Source organism: Dipodomys merriami, unplaced genomic scaffold, assembly GCF_024711535.1.
Source record: "Dipodomys merriami isolate MVZ:Mamm:240054 unplaced genomic scaffold, mDipMer1.0.p SCAF_2, whole genome shotgun sequence".
NCBI lineage: Eukaryota > Metazoa > Chordata > Mammalia > Rodentia > Heteromyidae > Dipodomys > Dipodomys merriami.
The window spans coordinates 103,698,283-103,718,310 of NW_027203381.1; the positions used below are offsets into that span (position 1 = coordinate 103,698,283).

At 34.5% G+C, this 20,028-nt stretch overlaps 1 protein-coding gene across 3 annotated transcripts in view; it reads left to right on the forward strand.

The window, feature by feature from the left end:
• Usp25 (ubiquitin specific peptidase 25) overlaps positions 1–20,028 on the forward strand; it is a 104,664-nt gene that overhangs the window by 47,696 nt on the left and 36,940 nt on the right. For 2 of the 3 annotated variants that reach the window (XM_070030491.1, XM_070030493.1), the window contains exons 9-17: positions 4,185–4,258; positions 6,357–6,505; positions 9,454–9,581; positions 9,917–10,012; positions 11,125–11,286; positions 11,887–12,113; positions 15,166–15,236; positions 16,232–16,460; positions 18,291–18,491. In XM_070030491.1, the coding sequence (XP_069886592.1) occupies positions 4,185–4,258; positions 6,357–6,505; positions 9,454–9,581; positions 9,917–10,012; positions 11,125–11,286; positions 11,887–12,113; positions 15,166–15,236; positions 16,232–16,460; positions 18,291–18,491 (1,337 nt within the window). The remainder of the gene's footprint in view (positions 1–4,184; positions 4,259–6,356; positions 6,506–9,453; positions 9,582–9,916; positions 10,013–11,124; positions 11,287–11,886; positions 12,114–15,165; positions 15,237–16,231; positions 16,461–18,290; positions 18,492–20,028) is intronic. The other variant, XM_070030492.1, reaches the window with a different exon arrangement.

The window sequence follows — 20,028 nt, forward strand, 5'->3', positions numbered from 1 at the left end:
TTCAATGATGAGAACAGGAATTCAATAAATAGCATTACATTTTTACTCCTATGTGCTCCATGTCAAAAAAGAAATAGGAACCAAGACATACTTGTGAAAATGCCAGTATTACTTGTATTACTAGCAAGCTCTTTGGGATTTGTGGGCACACATTCTCATAGCTTTTATTTTCCACCTAAACATCAATGTAGTTCAGAATCTAGCCAGGATGATCTAAAATGTGATTGCTGAAAGGGTTCTTCTAAGTGCCCAGTCAAGTTCCTTCGATTCTACAATCATTATTAACAAGGAGTAACAGATTAATGGTGGCATCTCCATTAATATCTCCTGTGACCAGTGAGTTGTTAAATCTCCATTTGTTTAAAACTTTTCTATACTCTCTGTGGCTATTGATCTCTAATTTCATGATGATTTGGTAGGTTACAAGAAGTTATTTCAGTTTTCTTCTAAGCTAAGAGACTTGCTTTATAGTTTGGAATATGATGTATTTTGGATAATGGTTCATGGGCTACTGAGAAGGATGTATATTGTGCAGCTTCTGGATGAAACACTGCAGATATCTGTTAAATACATTTGATATATGTATCATTTGTTCTGAGATTTCTTTGTTGACTTTTTGTCCTATCTATTGGTAAGAGGCATTAAAGTCTCCTACTATTAATTGTTCTTAGGTCTGTCAGTGCTTGTAGAAGTGTTTATTTAGTAGACTTACCCAGGTCCATCTGCTATCTGGTATGTGTCTGTCAACAACTGCAATTTCCTTTAAAAGTTCATTCCTTTTTCAATATAAAGTGACTTTTGTCTCTTCCAACTGATTTTAGTTTGAACTCTGATTAGATGTATGGCTATGTACACACACACCTGTATGGGGATCAAGGCTGTGGAAGTTGAATGTAATAGATCCAAGTAGAAGGGTTCGGTCTCCATAACAGTCACCACAAGAGCCAGGGACAGGGTAGTGAAAACTTTAGAATCCTTAGGCTCAAAAGTTTCTTGCCAGCCTGGCCTTGGGCAATGGAATTGTCCTCTACCCGGGAAGCTTTTAGCCATAGACAGCAGCCACAACCATGACTCCTTATAAGTCTCAGTTACCTCAATAGCACCTCTGCTGTGTGACTGGATAGTGGTTCATGAGGCTCCTCTCTGTCGTGTTTTGGGCAGCTGCCTTTACCTTTTTAGCTATAATGGTGGGCTGTGCCAAGTGTTATGAGTCTCTTTTCTAGTCCTTTATGGGCAAATACAATGGGTACCATTCTGTCTGGCACATCGCAGAATCAGAATTTTCTGTTACTTGGTAATGCCACTGCCTCTGGTGTCTAACGTGATGTTGTATTTTGAGACAGTTTATGTTTATCTGAGGGACCCTGTCAAACACACTCCCTCTCCTCAACCAACTCTTACAACTCAAAAATCAATAGCGAAGTGTTCTGTGAGTCATTGAACTCTGATTGCTCCATCTATGGAGGCTTCCAGAGGAACTTAGTCCCAACATGGGCACTTTCTCAGGATGGTGGCTTACTGCTGAATGCTGAGACAGGGGAGCCACAGGATGTAGGGAGTATTATACATATGAAAGAATAGCAAACAGTCTGCAAAAGATATTTAAGCATGCATGATCACAACAGCAGTATTCACAAGTGCCAAATAATAGAAGCAAACCAAATCCATCAAAAGATGATTGAGTGAGCAAGATGTAGTGTGTTGAAACAATGAAATATTATTCAGGAACTTTGACACATAGTATGACATGATGAACCCAGAAGACATTATTCTGAAATTAAGCTAGTCACCAAAAAAAGACAAATAACCCTAGAGATCTGTGCAGAATGATGGTTGCCACAGGCTGTGGAGAGAATGGAAATGGATTGGTTAGTGTATAGGATTTCAGTTTTAATAGAATTTGGGCTGGGATTTAGCTCAGTGATAGAGCACGTGGCTAAGAAGGTTCCATGCCTTGGGTTCGATTGTCAGTACCAAAGAAGAAACGATGAAATACAAAAAATTCTGGAGTTTGCTTGTATGATGGGAAAACAAAAGTGGCTAGTATGGTATACTTTGTGTTATACTTTGCGAGTATGGTATACTTTGTGTCATTTTATTACAATTAAAAAACAATTGACAGGGGCTGGGAAGGTGGCTCAGTGGTAGAGCGCTTACCTTGCATGCATGAAGCCCTGAGTTTGATTCCTCAGCACCACATAAGCAAAAAGAAAAGAGCCAGAAGTGGTGCTGTGGCTCAAGTGGTAGAGCGCTAGACTTGAGCTGAAGAGCTGAGGGACAGCGCCCAAGCCCAGAGTTCAGGCCCCACGACTGGACCCAAAAAAAACAAAACAAACTAACAAAAAAACAACAACTGACATTGGTGGCAGCTCATGCCTATAATCCTAGCTACACAGGAGTCTGAAATAGGAGGGCCTTGGTTCAAAGCCAGCCTGGGCAGGAAAGTCCAGAGACTCTTCTCTCCAGTTATCTACCAGAAAAGCTGAAAGTGGAGCTATGGCCCAATTAGAAGAGTACTAGCCTTGAGCACAAAAGCTCAGAAACAGTGGCTAGACTGTAAGTTCAAGACCTACCTCCAGTACACACATACAAACACAGACACACACAGACACACACACACACACACACACACACACACACACACACACAAAAGAAACAAAAATTAAAGAGTGAGTTAGAGTGTGGCTTACCATGTACTTGCAAGCAAAAGGACAGAATTTTTTTTTGAATAGTATTAAAGAGGAACATACAGTCTGTTGTGTTATTGAAAGAATTAAGCGATATACCACTGTTTTCCTAAGGATTGAATGGTGTCCTTTGAAACACATTCATCAAAAGCATGTGTTTCTGGCTGGGAAAGTGGTTCAGTGGTAGAGTGCTTACTTCACAGCATGAGGCCCTGGGTTGGATTCCTCAGCACCACATAAACAGAAAGAGCTGGAAGTGGCACTGTGGCTCAAGTGGTAGAGAACTGACCTTGAGCTGAAGAGCTGAGGGACAGCGCCCAGACCCATAGTTCAAGCCCATGACCAACAAAAAAAAGTGTCTTTAATTTTTTTGTCAGTTTTGAGGCTTGAATTTAGGGCTTAGGGCCCTGTCCCTGAACTACTTTTGCTTAAGGCTAGCATTCTACCACTTTGATCAATAGCTCCACTTCTGGTTTACTGCTGGTTAGGTGGAGGTAAGAGTCTCACATATTGTCCAACCTCGGCTGGGTTTAAATTGTGATCCTCAGATCTCAGTCTACTGAGTAGCTAGTATTATTGACATGAGCCACCAGGGCCGGCCTGTCTTTTTTAAACAGTATTTACAAATCAATTTGATTCAAATACAAAATGTAGCAAAATGTTATATATGATGTTTGAGTACAGCACATTTTAATACAACAAAACCAAGATAAGTTGTGTTTGGGGGACCACATAAATACTTTATTTAGGTCCTTTTTTTTTTTTTTTTTTTGCTTTTTGACATGGGGTCTTTACTGTATAGCCCATACTACTACTACCTCCTCCCTTGGCTTCCTAAATGCTGGCATTAGGCACCTAGTCCAGAATTGTTTTTGTGTTTGTTTACTTCAAAAAGTATTAAATTATTTGGATAATTATATAAAAATGTATTTTAAAATTATTTGGCTAATTCACAGATAGCTAATTCTACTAGCAGTGTGAAACTTACAATAAAGGATAGAGTAGGTTCTTAGTGCTTCTGGCTTGGAGCTGGTGATTTTTGGATTACATTTACCGTTCCATGTAGGAAATAATAAAAATAGGGAGAATCTTATTTTTATTGGACATTGTTTTACCTCATTCTCCGTCAAGCCAAATAAACCAAATTGTGCATTTTTAAGTATATGATTGAAATATATCATGATAATAGGAAAAAGCAGATACTTTGTGAGCACCAACTATGATGTATCTTTACTAAGATTGGTCTATGTAATAACTCATTTTAACTCTTGTCACAGTTTTCTGTGAGTTCAATTACATCACTACCTTTAGTTGCCATGTGAACAAAGTAAAAAGTAAACTTCCTTGTCTAGGTAACACAGGAAATAAATAAAAGAACTGTGTATGACAGCCAATAAATGTTCCCATCTTGTTGTATATTATATTTTTATTAATGCTTTCCCTGCTATTTATAGTTCTAAAATTATAGACTTGTGTGTTTATTTTTAATATCCTCAGGGATGAAGAGAAGCCAAAGAACCCCATGGTAGAGTTGTTCTATGGAAGATTCCTCGCTGTAGGAATACTAGAAGGTATGGTTACACATTTTTTCTTTATTGCAAGTGAAAATGACATTACCCTCCATTGACTCTTTCATATATATATATTTTTCTTTTCTCTCTCTCTTCCTTTCTTCCTCCCCCACCTACTGGAATATGAACTCTAGGCCTTGTTCTTGCTAGGTAGGTGCTTGCTCCACTACTTGAGCCATACCCCAGCACACTTTCTTCCTTTCTTTGTCAGATAAGAGTATAGCATGTTTGCTTCTCGTGGGCCTTATGCTATAATCCCTCTAATGTCACCTCCCAAGTAGCTGGAATTATAAACATGTGCTACCATTCCCAGCTGTCAGTGGCTCTTATTTTCTGGTGTATTGGTGCTGGAGTTTAAACTCAGAACTTAATGCTCACCAGGTAGCACTCTATTACTGAGCCATGCCTCCAGATCTTTTTGCTTTTTTTTTTTTTTTTTTTTTGTGCCAGGGTCTCACTATCTGCCATGGTACACTAGGAATACAGTCCACCTTTTTTATTTAGGCTTCTCAACATAGCTGGGATGTCAGATGCACTCCACGTTATCATCTTCGCTTTATAGAAATGGGCCTTTCGTAGGCTTTTCTGCCTGGGCTGGCCTAGAACCACAGTCCTCCCAATCTCAGACTCCTGCATACCTTAGGGTAATAGGCACATACCATTGTGTGGAATGAGAAAAGGGTCTTTCAACCCTGCTGCCTGGGATGACAGTGAACCATGTTCCTCCCCCTTTTTAGTCTCCTAAATAGCTAGGTATGAGCCACTATCCTGGTGCCTGGCTTCAGTGTCATTTTGATGTATTATTACTCATCCTGTTATCTCCAGGCTGGTCATTTAAGTCCAGTCCTGTGCCCTTTCCATACATGTATATGTGTGTGCATGTTTGTGTGTTTGATTTCATCTACATTTGTAAATTTCTGTTAGCACCTCAGCCCATGCTATTTTATTTCTAGATGGCTTCTGCAATAGTTACCTAACATTCTATTACCCATTGTAAACAGTCATAAAAGCATTTCAGAGACATGTCCAATTCCATTATTCTTAGAGGTAACCGAGCAACTTTTCATATTCAGAATGTAGTAGATTTCTATGAGGTTTCAGAGCCTTATAGTCTCTATGAAACCCTGCTATACCTCATTGTCTTCTCCTTGTTTCTCCATGTTAACACTGACCTTCCTTACATGAAACATGCATCAACATACTTGTTATGCCATTCCTTGGCCAAGAGAGTATTACATAGTCTGCAACAGTCTGACCTGGCGAACTTCTATTCACCCTTCAAATCTCAGCCTGAATATCACTTTACCTTGATAGTCTTCCCTATGGTATCCACTGCTCCCCCCAAGAGAGAGAGAGAGAGAGAGAGAGAGAGAGTGTGTGTGTGTGTGTATGTGTATCTTTTGTAATTGCTAGCATAAAAAAAGAATTACTAATTTATAAGTATGTGTGAAATAATTGTGTATGATGTGTTGCAAACAGAAGTGAAGTTATTTTTTAGTTCAGGATCACCTCTCTATGCTAACTGCTATAGGTGTGTCCATGGGTAACATGATATCTTGCTCTTAAAAATACTTCTTGCAGCTGGGCTCTGGTGGCTCACACCTGTAATCCTAGCTACTCAGGAGTCTGAGATCTGAGGCTTGTGGTTCAAAGCCATCCCAGGTAGAAAAGTCTATGAGACTCTTATCTCTAATAAATTACTCTGAAAAAGCCAGAAGTGGTAGCGTGGATCAAGTGGTAGAGCACAAGCCTTGAGCATAAGAAATATCAGAGACAGTGCCCAGGCCCTGAGTTTAAGCCCCAGGACTGGCAAAAACAAAACTTCTTGCAAGAGTTATTGTATTTCTGCTTCTCTCTCCCTCTCCTCTCTCTCTCTGTAGGTATACGTGTGTGTGTGTGTGGGGGGGGGTAACTAATGTCTATGGTTGAATATGAGCACACAGGTGTATGAATCAATATATCAATAAACTAATGGGGAAATTGTACTATTTGACACAGAACCTGAGTGTTAAAATTTTGAGGTTTAGGAAAGAATCTGTAAGTGTTCTTTTGTGGAAAAAAAGAATATTAATCTGGTCAACTTTTCTCCTTCCTATAGGTAAAAAATTTGAAAACACTGAGATGTTTGGTCAGTATCCACTTCAAGTCAATGGATTCAAAGATCTGCATGAGTGCCTAGAAGCTGCAATGATTGAAGGAGAAATTGAATCTTTACATTCAGAAAATTCAGGAAAGTCAGGCCAAGAGGTGAGGTTAGCATTGCTATTACCCTCTTGTTTGCTCAGGTCTTTCCTACACAGACATAAAGCACAATTCAGTATTTTAATTATACGGTTCTTAATCATTGAAAAATAATTCAGAAACATAATTTTGGAGATACTTACGTTAGTTTAGATAGACTTGGAAATATGAACAGTTAATATGATCTATAGTATATGTGAAATTCTCATTTAAACAATTTATTAAAACATTTTTTGTATCAGTCTGTCTTTGGGATATTGTTTAATGTTACTGTACCTTTTAATCATGGTATTAGTAGCATATCAGACCTGGAAGTTAAGAAACGTGCACTGATTCTAGGGCAGATGTTTATACTGATACTTGTTGCTTACATTGGGTATTGGGATTTGCATCACAGTATTCCTCTTCATACATACTTTGTGGTTGATTACATAAGGTCAGATGGAAGAACTTGCTTTTTCAACAAATAAGTGTAACTTTCTATTAAATATGTGTAATCTCACAAAAGCAAGGTTTTTGAAGTACATTTTGAGAGAAAAACCTGTTTTTTAAAAAATGTTTTAAGAGTACTGTATTTCCTCTAGAAATTGTCTTACAGAATTATGACAAATTTAAGAGCACTTTGGCTGTTAATGGTGATTATGTAAATCTTTTCTAACTGCAGAAATTTGTTCTTAATATTAGACCCTTATACAGTATGGCAATGATGCTGTGCTTAAAGATAATAAAGTTACCTTTAATGACCTGTGTGTTACTAGCATGGGATATTAGATTATAGAAAAGTAAATATAGTTTTTTTGTCAAATGAAAAATTGTTTTATTTTTTTAATTCTAGTTAGTATTATATGAATATATACTGCTACACTTTTAATGTGATTAATTGCAGAGCTCAGAATATTATTAATGGCTTGTAAAATGAATTTTGGTAATGTCTGGTCATATCATTATGTTGCATTGAGCAGTAGAATGAGGCAGTAAAATCCTTCCACTTCTCATGGTAGGAAACACCTGCCATTACTCACAGAGGAAGTGCATTCATAGCACAGACACAAAACATTATATGAACATCTTTTGCAAGGTAAGGAAGCAATTTGTGTTTCCTGGACATTTTACAGTCTGTGCAAGAGCATACCCAATCTGGCTACTGTCGACTTCTAATGAATTACAGCATGTAGCTTTAATTTTAATGCTGATGTTTAAAGTATCACAGTAAAATATACAAGTAACAGTGCTTGAAATGTGCTTACTTGTTTGTATAGCACTAGAATGGAATATGGGATATTATCTTAAATAATCACATTTTCATGAGATATGTAGGCTAATGTTTTGGGGTTTTTTTCTTCTTGAGTCAGTACAGCCCAGGTTGGCCTTGAAAACTCATGTGGCTGAGACTTGCCTGGACACTCAGGATGGAGTGCCAAGATTACACCTAGGCAATACCATGCCTAGCTATTTTGATTTTTAGCAGCAATGTGGGTGTAAATTAGAATTCACTAAAATTCATATCAGTGCCCTGTGAAATAAAAATAAGTAAGCATATTTTTCTTAGCAAAATAAAATGTGAGATGTTTATAATATTTGGGTAAAAAATTACCCATATCCAGCTGAGGAAATACCAGTTTGCCAAGATCATTAGCATTTGGGGAGGGAGAAGTAGTGTTAAATAACCACTTATTTAATTAATGCTTTCTCTAGATAAAAGTAGCATCTTTCAAGATCCTAGTTTAATTCAGTTTACCAGGTGAGCTTCCTTTCTGCTTTTGTTAGATGCCTTAATTTAAATTAGTATCCTTTTAAGGTATTGACAGAGAATGTGGCATTTTATGTCAGTGGAAATGATTACACACAGTAAAATCTATACAGCAGTTTCTTTTTTATAGAAGTAACTTGTAAAGCTTATTAAATACATCAAATAATAGTACAATTTTTTATACTTTATATTGATTGACAAGTTAAAAACTTTTCCTTCTCATGAAGTAATTGTTTATGTAAAACAAAACTTACATGAAAATAATTTTCTTTTGAGGATTGGTTGAATTTCATATTTCATTGAACAGCTACCAGATTCTATCTGGGCTTTTGAGTGGAGGTGGGAAATTATAACCACATTCATTATTTTTTTGGGGGGTCCGGTCATGGGGCCTGAACTCTGGGCCTGGACTCTGTCCCTCAGCTCTTCAGCTCAAGGTTAGTGCTCTACCACTTGAGCCACAGTGCCACTTCCGGCTTTTTTTTTCTTTTTGCTTATGTGGTACTGGGGAATTGAACCCTGGGCCTCATGCATGCAAGGCAAGCACTCTACCACAGAGCCACCTTCCCAGCCCTACATTCATTATTATTTGGCTCATAACAACAAATACTTGTTAGTTGTTGATATATATATGTGTGTGTATATATATATATATATATATTTTAATATAATCATTTTAAGTTCCAATCTCATGCTTGTTAGTGAGTTAGTGATTGATATTTTTCATAAATTAGTTAAATATATGAAAATGTTATGTTTTGTTTTTAGGATAAAAATAGTTATCATTTGTGATATAAAAGTACCTTTTTTCTTTTCAGTATTATACCTTACAAATTACTTTTTTTCACAAGATTTTGCCAGTGCAATTCAACATGATTTTGAAAAAGAAAACCTGAGCTATGAAGCCTTGATTTTAACCAGTGTCTTTTCTTTTGATTAGAATGTCTAATGTAAGCAGTGATCTTAGAAGGAAATTGTTAGCAGATTTTTATCTTTTCTGATTATGTGTTATACTCATTGTTGGAGTTGTCAAAAGGTATGGGAAACTTTCAGGATGAAGTTGCATTTTAACTAAATCGTGTGTGTTCCCAAGCCCTATGTTCTTAGACATATTAACATGATGGAATGTAAAATTGATGTGTAAGATTTCCGTGGTAAAAATGGAAATGTTAAAAGTTTGGGTTTTTTGTTTGTTTTCTTTCAGCATTGGTTTACTGAACTGCCACCTGTGTTAACTTTTGAATTGTCAAGATTTGAATTTAATCAGGCATTAGGACGACCAGAAAAAATACACAACAAATTAGAATTTCCTCAAGTATTATATTTGGACAGGTATGATCTGCTATAAAACATACTTTGCTTTCTAACAATTGAGAAGCAAATGAATTAATAAAATCTATGTGTTTCATGATACACCTCATACTATATACCAAGGAAAATGGAGTTACATTATATTACAAAAGAATAGATAATGGAAATATTATTACAGAGAAATTAAAAATGAGATTTTTTTGTGATCTCAAACTGCTGTTAGCATTTTTAAAAATACAATTTTGTGTTATTTAGAATTTTAAATAAATTTATCGCTTACGGTGATGGTTATACCTAGCCTTGTATCTACTTCTAAGATATTTGGAAATACTAATAGTGTTTTTTTTTCTTAATAGATATATGCACAGAAACAGAGAAATAACAAGAATTAAGCGAGAAGAGATCAAGAGACTGAAAGATTACCTCACAGTATTACAGCAAAGATTAGAAAGGTATAACATTTTGAAATTATAACTATAGGAAATCATGTTAATTAGTGACTAGGTTTTTTCTTTTATATTTGCTTTATGTGATTCATAGTATAAGAGTAACTAGTAATCTTTCTGTATTGACAATTTGCTTCAATAATTTTGAGCTTTGTTAGAAACTTGAAATAATTTATAGGTGAATTTAGAGGATTATTTTAATATGTAAAATTAAATATCAACAAGTAATTATCATGGTGCTAAAAGTAGGAATAAAGAGTAAATTACTATTGTGCCTAAGATTCAATATTACTCCTGAACTTTCTATTAAAATGAATAGTGTCTTGTGTTTTTCTCCTTAATATACAAGATACAAACTTGAGTAAATAACAGTACCTGACTACAGATTTGTAAAAAGAGGGAACCAAGTCCAAAACAGGGTTAAGGGGTACCTCAGTACCATGTCTTGCATAGCCAGAATGCATGCTTACTATTTCTGAGGGTAAGTGAAGAGATTTGTGCATATGGTATCTCTGTTGTCTTAGAGCTTTGCATTATTTCTAAAACAAGCCAAAATCAAGACCAAAATATTCTGCAAGTAGACAAGTCTACAGAGTGAAATGGGCCTTGATAGATCCAAGTTTACAGCCTCTAACTTAAATCTCTTAACTTCCTTCTTATTTGCAAATTAATAGCCTAAAATTCCTGAACAAAAATAACATTTCTTATTTCAATAATTTTAGTCCCACCAAAATGTACTGATACTATTAAACAGTATTGACAAATGAATGTAGGAGGGTATAAATCACCATCTTGGTCATGAGGCCACATACGAAATTTAGAAAAAAGAAAAGAACCTCTGGAGTGGGTACTGTCAGTGTCTTCTTCCTGTTTAAATACTATTATCATAATGATTTGAACATTTTAACAGCTTTATCAGCTTTAGTTTTATTTCTTTGGAGAACCTATATTATATTTCTTGAGTGTGATTCAGTTTACATTCTTCATTTTAAAGAAGTGAATTTTACTGTTGTGGCAGAGTTACTGAACCACTGTACCATGTTTTATGAGAGTCATTAAAAAAATAAACGTATTGTACATGCAAATAAAAGCATTTGTGTGTTGTTGTTTTTAAACAGATATTTAAGCTATGGTTCAGGTCCCAAACGATTCCCTTTGGTAGATGTTTTACAGTATGCATTGGAATTTGCCTCAAGTAAACCTGTTTGCACATCTCCTATTGAAGATATTGACTCTAGTTCTCCACCTAGTGGTTCTGTAACATCACAACCATTACCAAGGTAAAGTTTGCTGTAGGCTCCTGTTATATTACATACAATGGATGCCTTCAAGTTTTATAAAATGAAATTGTGGAGTTTTTCATAAATATTTGAAAGAGTAAATTCATTTAGTCTTTGGAAACAGGCTTATTTCCTTATTTTGGTGGATTTTTATAGTTGTGGGTTGAAATTTTCATTTTCTCTTTAAATTCAGAATTATACTTTAGATTCTTTTTATATGTATGTAGTTATATGTTTCAACCTTCTACAACTTGTGAAAATCATACTTTTAAATAAGTGTTTTTGTTTTTATAATAGGAACTTGTAAATATCAACAATGGAAGATCTTTATAGTTACAAATATGTTAACTTTATCATATATTACCTTTTCTGGTTTCTAAAAATAAATGCAATTACACCACTTTTTTGTTTACTTTAACACCACAACTTTATCCTTATAGTAATGTAATTCCCATATATTAAGAATCTTAGCATATTAGGTCAATTCATATAAAGACCTTTTGGTTTTGAAATTGTAAGTTATGTGTTTTCCATCGTCTGTACTCAGCACTTTCGTTTGATGTCTTCTTAATTAAAATATCCTGTGCTTGGAAAACACAGTGCAACAGAACAACAGGGAACTCCTTCTTCAGAGCTGCCCAGCACGTCGCCTGCATTAGTTGCTGCCATTCCCTCGAGGTCAGTGATACACAAGCCATTCACTCAGTCTCGGATACCCCCAGATTTACCCATGCATCCGGCACCAAGGCACATCACAGAAGAAGAACTTTCTGTTCTGGAAAGCTGTTTACATCGCTGGAGGACAGAAATAGAAAATGACACAAGAGGTAAGAAGCTTCTTATAATGTAGCTACTGTCGTTTGACCTGGGTGTGTATACTCACATTGAGAGAAGGAAAATCACTTCTAGATTTCATATTTAAATATCCTACTCACCATTTTCTAGAAAAGGTTTTATTTATACTAAAGTAGTCTGACTCTCCATTTTCTTGGATCTAATATCAGAATTACAGAGACCAAAACTTTCCTAGATTATGTGGCTGATTAATGACATAGCAGATGGTCTGATTTTCTACTTTAGTGTTCTAAATTTATATCAAACTGGTATTCAGTTACTCCATTGGTGAAATGCCATATAATACCAGTTTATACATACCAATTTTGTTTTTGACCTAGTATTTGCATACTAAAGAATTTTGAGTGATAAAAAATCTTTTCCTTTAGCTTCAGAATTAGAAATAGGAATTTTTATTTTGAATCTACTCTGATTTCTAGACTAGTATGTAAGTTTTAACTGACATGCAGCAAAATAATACCACATGCACATGCATGTGTTACTAAGTTGTCATCTGTCCAATGTTTTAAGGAAACTGTCCTTTGTTCTGAACTTAAATTGTTCCAAACTTTCCTTTGTTGTCCGCTTTTCATTTTTAGTGCAATGTTGCTGTCAGTATTTCATGATAGTTTGTTTATATTTTCCATATTGTTAAACTATATCATGCTATCATTATCCCCAAGTGTTACACCAATTTTATTGTTCTCTAGAAAAAAAAATATTAGAACTATTTTATACTGAAAGAATGAAGTTATATTGCATAGCATTATAGGATTTTCAGTGAAAAACTTGATTCCTTATAAATGACATGCTGATAAAGATTAGTCCTAATTTAATAGAGACCAAAAAATAGTAACCATTACCTTCCCTAGGTATAATGATTTTCCTTAATATGTTTTAAATATAAGACATGTTACAAACATAAAACATACATTGTTTACCTGACAGTATTTTGTTAAATGCTGGTAAATGTTGACTACTTTTCCACTGGGCATGATTTTAAGAGTTTATTCAGAGAGGTGGAAGCTAAGAAATCATTGAAACAAAGATGGTGACATTGAGTGAGAAAAGAAATGTACCTTAATTTTTAAAATTTGCATATATCTATATCTACATATCTACATGTAGATATAGATAGACATATAAGGGGGACAATGACACATGTGGACCATTGACTACAGGTAAGTGATAGGAATAACTAAATAGAATATAGTTTAGCTAAAGGCAAACTAGTGAGCAAGTTAGTGAAAATATGAATTCACAATATGATCATTTTAGGTGAGAAGAGCTTCAGAAACATATCATCATGTTTATTAGACAGTATTGTGGATCAGAAAGAAACTTCATGCACATGTTCATTTCCTCTCTCTATTGATATTAAATTACATTATTTTAGAAGCTATCTTACTCCAACACATTAATTTGATTAATTACTCAAACTAATACTTCAAAACGGTATTTTGAGATAATATCCCTATTGGTATTCACTGTAAATAGTGCTAACTTTTTATGTAGCTATATATTTATATACTGCTCCATATATTTAAAAATTTGATTTCTGTCTCCTCAAAACATTGAATCCCACTAGGTGTTTAGCAGAGAACTGACTCCCAGAATAGCCCTCAGAGATCCTGGGTACTTTTTACATCTTCAGTAGTCTGTTACTGGTTAAATGATATATCGTTTCTTACTTATGAGTACAGATGTAATTGACTACTTTAAAAAAAAACATTCTTTGTGTTCTTTGTCTATTTTTGTATTTATAGACAACTTAATATATTTAATATAGAAATGTACTCATTACCAAGTAATTGTAACCCCTCTGCACGGTATTTTCACAATAAAAAAACAAAAAAAACAGACCAAATGATAAAAGTATAAAACATTATTTAATCTCTCCAGCAATTTATGAAGGAGTAGTCTGTTTGTTTTTTTTTGTGGCCAGTCCTGGGCCTTGGACTCTGGACCTGGGTGCTGTCTTTAGGCTACTTTTACTCAAGGCTAGTACTCTACCATCTGAGCAATAGCACCCCTTTGAGCTTTTTCAGTGATTAATTGGAGGTAAGAGTCTCATAGACTTTTATGCTCAGGCTGGCTTTGAACCACAATCCTGAGATTCCAGCCTCATGAGTAGCAAGGATTACAAAGTGTGAGTCAGTAGTGTCTTAACTGCTTTTTTTTTTTTTTAATATGGAGCCCCTTGCCTGTTTCTTATTGCTTAAGTGAAATTTAATATCTTATAGATATTAAAATTTGCCTTGATTTATATGCTACAGATTTTATTTTTTTATTTATCATTTGACTTTTATGTTGTTGGGTTTTGTTTTGTTTTCATACTGTAGTGTTGGTTTAAGTTTTTTGTCTGGGAGGCAGTGCTAATCGATGATTCCTAAGGTGTTTTTCCACTATAAAGTTATTACTTTCCTGTAGTATTTCTTGGCTTTCTCCTACTTCTTTGCAATAGATTAACAGTATACTATAGTGTTACACTGTAATTTATCCATTTCCCTATTGGCACATATTTATATTATATAATTCTTAAAACTACAAAAATATTTCTGGGAATGTTCTTATTTCTGAATAATTTTATAGGTTATTTTCTCCTAGATGTGGAAATAGTGGAAAATCGTAGCCTATAATTTTATTGTCATTAGTAATTATAGTGGATTTTTATTGTTTTGCATATATATATATATATATACACACACACACAAAGTGTTGTGATGTTATTTCATTTACTTTGTTTCAGTATATAGTGTTGTTTTTCACTTCCATTGAAATCTTCCTTTAGAGATTTTTTTGAACAAAGTTCAGTTTTGATAGCTGTGCATATTTTATAGATGACACAAATTTGCTTTAAGTATGCACTTGAACTGTATCATGTATTAGAAGAAACACCGACTTCAATTTGTGATATTTTTAAGCACAGTTGTAACAACTCTTCTTTATTCCTCTAACATGATTGTAAGAAAATTCCAATACACTTGTAAGTTTAAATATAAATACACTTGATGTTAATCATGAGGTGACATCTTACATCTTTAGATTTGCAGGAAAGCATATCCAGAATCCACCGAACAATTGAACTAATGTACTCTGACAAATCCATGATCCAAGTAAGTGACAATTTGAGCGAATATTTATTCTGTATTATTTACTCATACTTTAATTTACTTTTTTATTATTTATCTTACTGAATTCTTTATTACATGTTTCCTCATAAGATTTGCATAAATTTTATCACAAAAGAACAAAAGATCAGCAATAAGCAATAGTCACAAATTTCTCATATTTTCTTTATTCACTTGTATTCTCTTTCCTACTTAGTTTTCACTTTTTCTAATTTTATAATTAACATCAGAATTTTTTAAAAGTTTCAGTTAAAAAAAAATGTATGATGGATTCAGGCGTTGGTAGTTCACACCAGTAATCCTAGCTACTCAAGAGAATCACAGTTCGAAGCCAGCCTGGGCAGAAAAGTCTGTGAGATTCTTATCTCCAATAAACTACTCAGTAAAAGCCAGAAGTGACTCTATGGCGCAAGTGGTAGAGCACTATCTTTGACCACAAAGCTCAGGGACAGCACACAGACCCTGAATTCAAGACCCTGAATGGGCAAAAAAGAAAAAAAAAAAGTCCAGTGTGAAGAACTATGTTTTAAAGGTGCAAGATTTAGGAGAAAGTGTGAGATTACTTTTAACTCTTGGTGTATATTATGTCATCCATTTTTTAGGCATCAATTATAGTTATGAAGATTTTGACAAATTTTATGTATATTTTATTTATAAAATTTCACCTAATGGAAGGCAACAAATTGGACTTAAGTGGGTCAACATGTATATGCACAACAAATATATCTTCATTTTTGAAAAATCATCTAATTGACAGAACTGTTTTACACATCTATTGCTTATTTGGCTTTAAAAAAAAAAAAATTGTGGTCTAGTTGCCTCTTTCCAAGTTTAAATTCCAGCCATTTTTATCTCATTTTAAACAATGTGCATCTAATCTTTCCCTCAAAAAGGTAGTTGTGAATTTCAGGGGTATATAATATAGTCGACTATTGAATTGAAATTTAACGTTTTTGTTTTTTTTTTAATTCTGTATTTAGGTTCCTTACCGCTTACATGCTGTTTTAGTTCATGAAGGCCAAGCTAATGCAGGGCACTACTGGGCCTATATATTTGACCATCGTGAAAGCAGGTGGATGAAGTACAATGATATTGCTGTGACAAAATCATCATGGGAAGAACTCATGAGGGACTCCTTCGGTGGTTATAGAAACGCCAGTGCATATTGCTTAATGTACATAAATGATAAGGCACAATTCTTAATACAAGGTAAGAAGATGATGGCATATATTTAAAAAGAAGTACTTTTTTGTGGCTATATGCAGTGTGATGAGTTAAGTGTAGCTCAGAGGTTGGTAGCTCTGACCAGGAAGTATGTTATCACTAGTACGAAAGCTGGAATTGAAATGGGGACGAAACCTGAGAATTGGTATACATTTTATGTTCAACGTTAACTGTCAAATATGAATCTGTTTTTACCTTTTTCATTTTTAACAAAAGAGGTTTTGCTAAAATCTCTTTAACCTCTTTAAAACCTCTTTTAATGCTGAGCACTGGTGGCTCACACCTATAAGCCTAGCTATTAAGGAAGCTAAGATCTAAGGATCAAGGTTTGAAGCCCGCCCCAGTAGGAAATTCTATGAGATTCTGATCCCCAATTAAGCAGCAAAAAGCCAGAAGTAGAGCTATGAGTTAAGTGGTAGAGCACTAGCCTTGAATGAAAAGTTCAAGGACAGCTTCCAGACCCTGACCAGCACAAACAACAAACAAAACCTTCTAATAACTATTATAACTATAATCAATACTGTAGTATCAATTCATATGTGGACTCCTTAGCCTAGCACAGAGCCTCTGTTTTCTGGCCTCTAACACTCCTGCCAGCTTCATTTATCACTGTTACCTTGAAATTTACACTTGGAATTTGCTGATACATAACACTACTTCACAGAATTACATCTCTAGGCATTTAATTTATTATTATTTTTTTCAGTTCCCAGTCCCCTTTCTCTTCCTTACTTCATTCTCTGTCTAATTCTAGCTCATCTGTCAGGATTCTGTTTGGGTGCCATCCTCAGATTTGCTCTCCTTGTGCTCTTGTAGCATACTTTTTGGCACTTATAGTTGTGTTTTAATTGTGTGTTGACTTGTTTTGCACATTTACCTTTGTGCCCTTTATTTACCTTTAAAACCAAAGTTCATGATTATATTAAAATGGTGTGTGTGTGTGTGTGTGTGTGTGTGTGTGTGTGTGTGTGTGTGTGTGTGTGTGTGTGTGTGTGTGTGTGTGTGTGTGTGTGTGTGTGTGTGTGTGTGTGTGTGTGTGTGTGTGTGTGTGTGTGTGTGTGTGTCCTGATATTTTGAACTTTCTTTTTGCTCAAACTACCAACTTTGTTCTACCAACTTGAGACACATCTTCATTTCTTTTTTATTTTTTAAGTTAATTGGAGATAAGAATTTCACAGACTTTCCTTGTTTGTTGAACCATTATCCTTAGATTGCAGCCTCCTGAGTAGTTAGGATTAGAAGTGTGATCCACTGGTGCCTAGCTGAAAATGATAAACTTTAATATTTAACCATTGAATTCAACAAAGCAGCCATTTATAATTAAAAAGGTATATATAAGATGTGTGTGATTGTAAAATTGATTCACAATTTAAATAGTATGTAACTATAAAACATTTTCATATGTTGATTATCTTCATAATTACATATTTTTATGGCTTTGGTTCACTGATTTATGGCTATACTGCACCAATTATACTTAGTTTAATAAATCTATTGAAAAAGTAAGCCTTCACTTCCTGAAATTTTATTTCATAATCGTAATTATTCAAACATTTGGTCCTTTATTATAGCAAAAGTGGTATTTCATAGTGTTAGAGAACAAAAAAATTGTAGTATTTTATATCTTGTCTCATTTTTATTGCTTAGTTAAAAATAATTGAATAAATTTTTGCTTCTGAGCCTTTGTTTTAAGAAGATTGAATAAAATTGATTTGCTGTATACCTATAACACATCCATTTGTAATGCAGTCTGTTTTGAGCATTGTATTTTTCTTAACTCTAAATTTTATACTAGTTTTTTAAAATGATTTGCAGAGGAATTTAATAAAGAAACTGGGCAGGCCCTTGTTGGAATAGAAACATTACCACCAGATTTAAGAGATTTTGTTGAGGAAGACAACCAACGATTTGAAAAAGAACTAGAAGAATGGGATGCACAACTAACCCAGAAAGCTTTGCAGGAAAAGCTTTTAGCAGCTCAGAAGATGAGAGAATCAGAATCTTCTGTGACAACAGGTTTGTTAATTTCTATTCAATTGTATTTTACTTTTGATACATTATATCATTAATAATAAACTAAGGATTACTAATTGAAAATACAGATGCATAAAATCTCAACTATGTTCAACCACAGAGAAGCCGGTGGAAATCAACTATAATTCTAGCACTCAGAAATAACCACAGGTTATTTTTGTTACTTTACCACATACCACTGAATATCAGTAGAACTTTCTCAAGGTAGTTGTGATTCTTCATACCTGTCTGCTTTAAGTCTTGGATCTTCTTGGAAAGAAACAGGAAAAACTGTGAAATTATCAAGTAACTCAACCAATTTCACTGAATCTGTCAAAAGAATAAGTTCTATTTACTTCTGGTTTTATAAGAGAAATACTATTGGTATATTAATCTGTATTTTGTACAATACTGAAATAACACCACCCGATAGAATATTTTATTTTTGAAAATCTTCAGATTAAAAACCAACACTAAAGGGCTGGGAAGTTGGCTCAGTGGTAGAGCGCTTGCCTTGCATGCCTGAGGCCCTGGGTTCGATTTCTCAGCACCACATAAGCAAAAAGAAAAAAGCCGGAAGTGGCGCTGTGGCTCAAGTGGTAGAGCACTGGCCTTGAGCTGAAGAGCTTAGGGAAAGTGCTCAGGCCCAGAGTTCAGGCCCCACAACTGGACCAAAAAAAAAAAAAACCCAACACTAAAGTAATCCAGGAAAAAACAGTAGACCTATTGAAGATAGAAGTGCATAAAAATATAAATATTAAAAAGGCCATTCTCAAAACTGCTAAAACTAAATGATCAAAGTAAATACTAAAATGAAAATATATTTGAGGAAATTGAGAGTAACTTGTTTTCTAATTCTTGTTTTAAAGATTAATCATCACAGAGTTGTAAATACATTTTAGGGAAATATATTCTTTTGCTGTAAACAAAGTACTGTTTTTCTGTAAAAGTTGGGGAAATTATAACTAAACCTGGATTAATATTTTCAATGTCTCTTTTCTATCTGGGTAGTTTTTTGGTAATAACCTTTTATTTTCTGATCTGTGGTATTTTTAAAGGAACTTCATTTTTGTTTAATTTCATCTTTCATAGAGAAATGTCTGTGCAGCATTTTGTGAGTAGGCTTGAGCATTACCATTTTGAACACTGGCAGAATGTTTCCTCTACTAGGAAGTTTCAAATACTGTCAGATGTTATTGTTGACTGATAGAGGCAGGACTGTACAGATCAGTCCATTCTGACTTGTAAATTTCTTTTGATGCAATCAAATAGTTGATTCCTTGATTTATTTTATCTGAAGAGACTAATAATTTAGAATTATTAAAGACCACTTTTGTTGGATATCAAACAAAATGCAAGTATTATGATACAATATTCCACTACACTGTAATGGCTGGTGAGCCATTTTGCAGGACTGTGCTTTCTTCCCACATATCCATCCACGTTTGCCATGTGGAAGAGGTGAGACTGTGGGTCTGCAGCACTGTACTGTTGGCAGATGTCAGGAGGTTCCTGACTCCAGTATATTCCTTTCATTTTT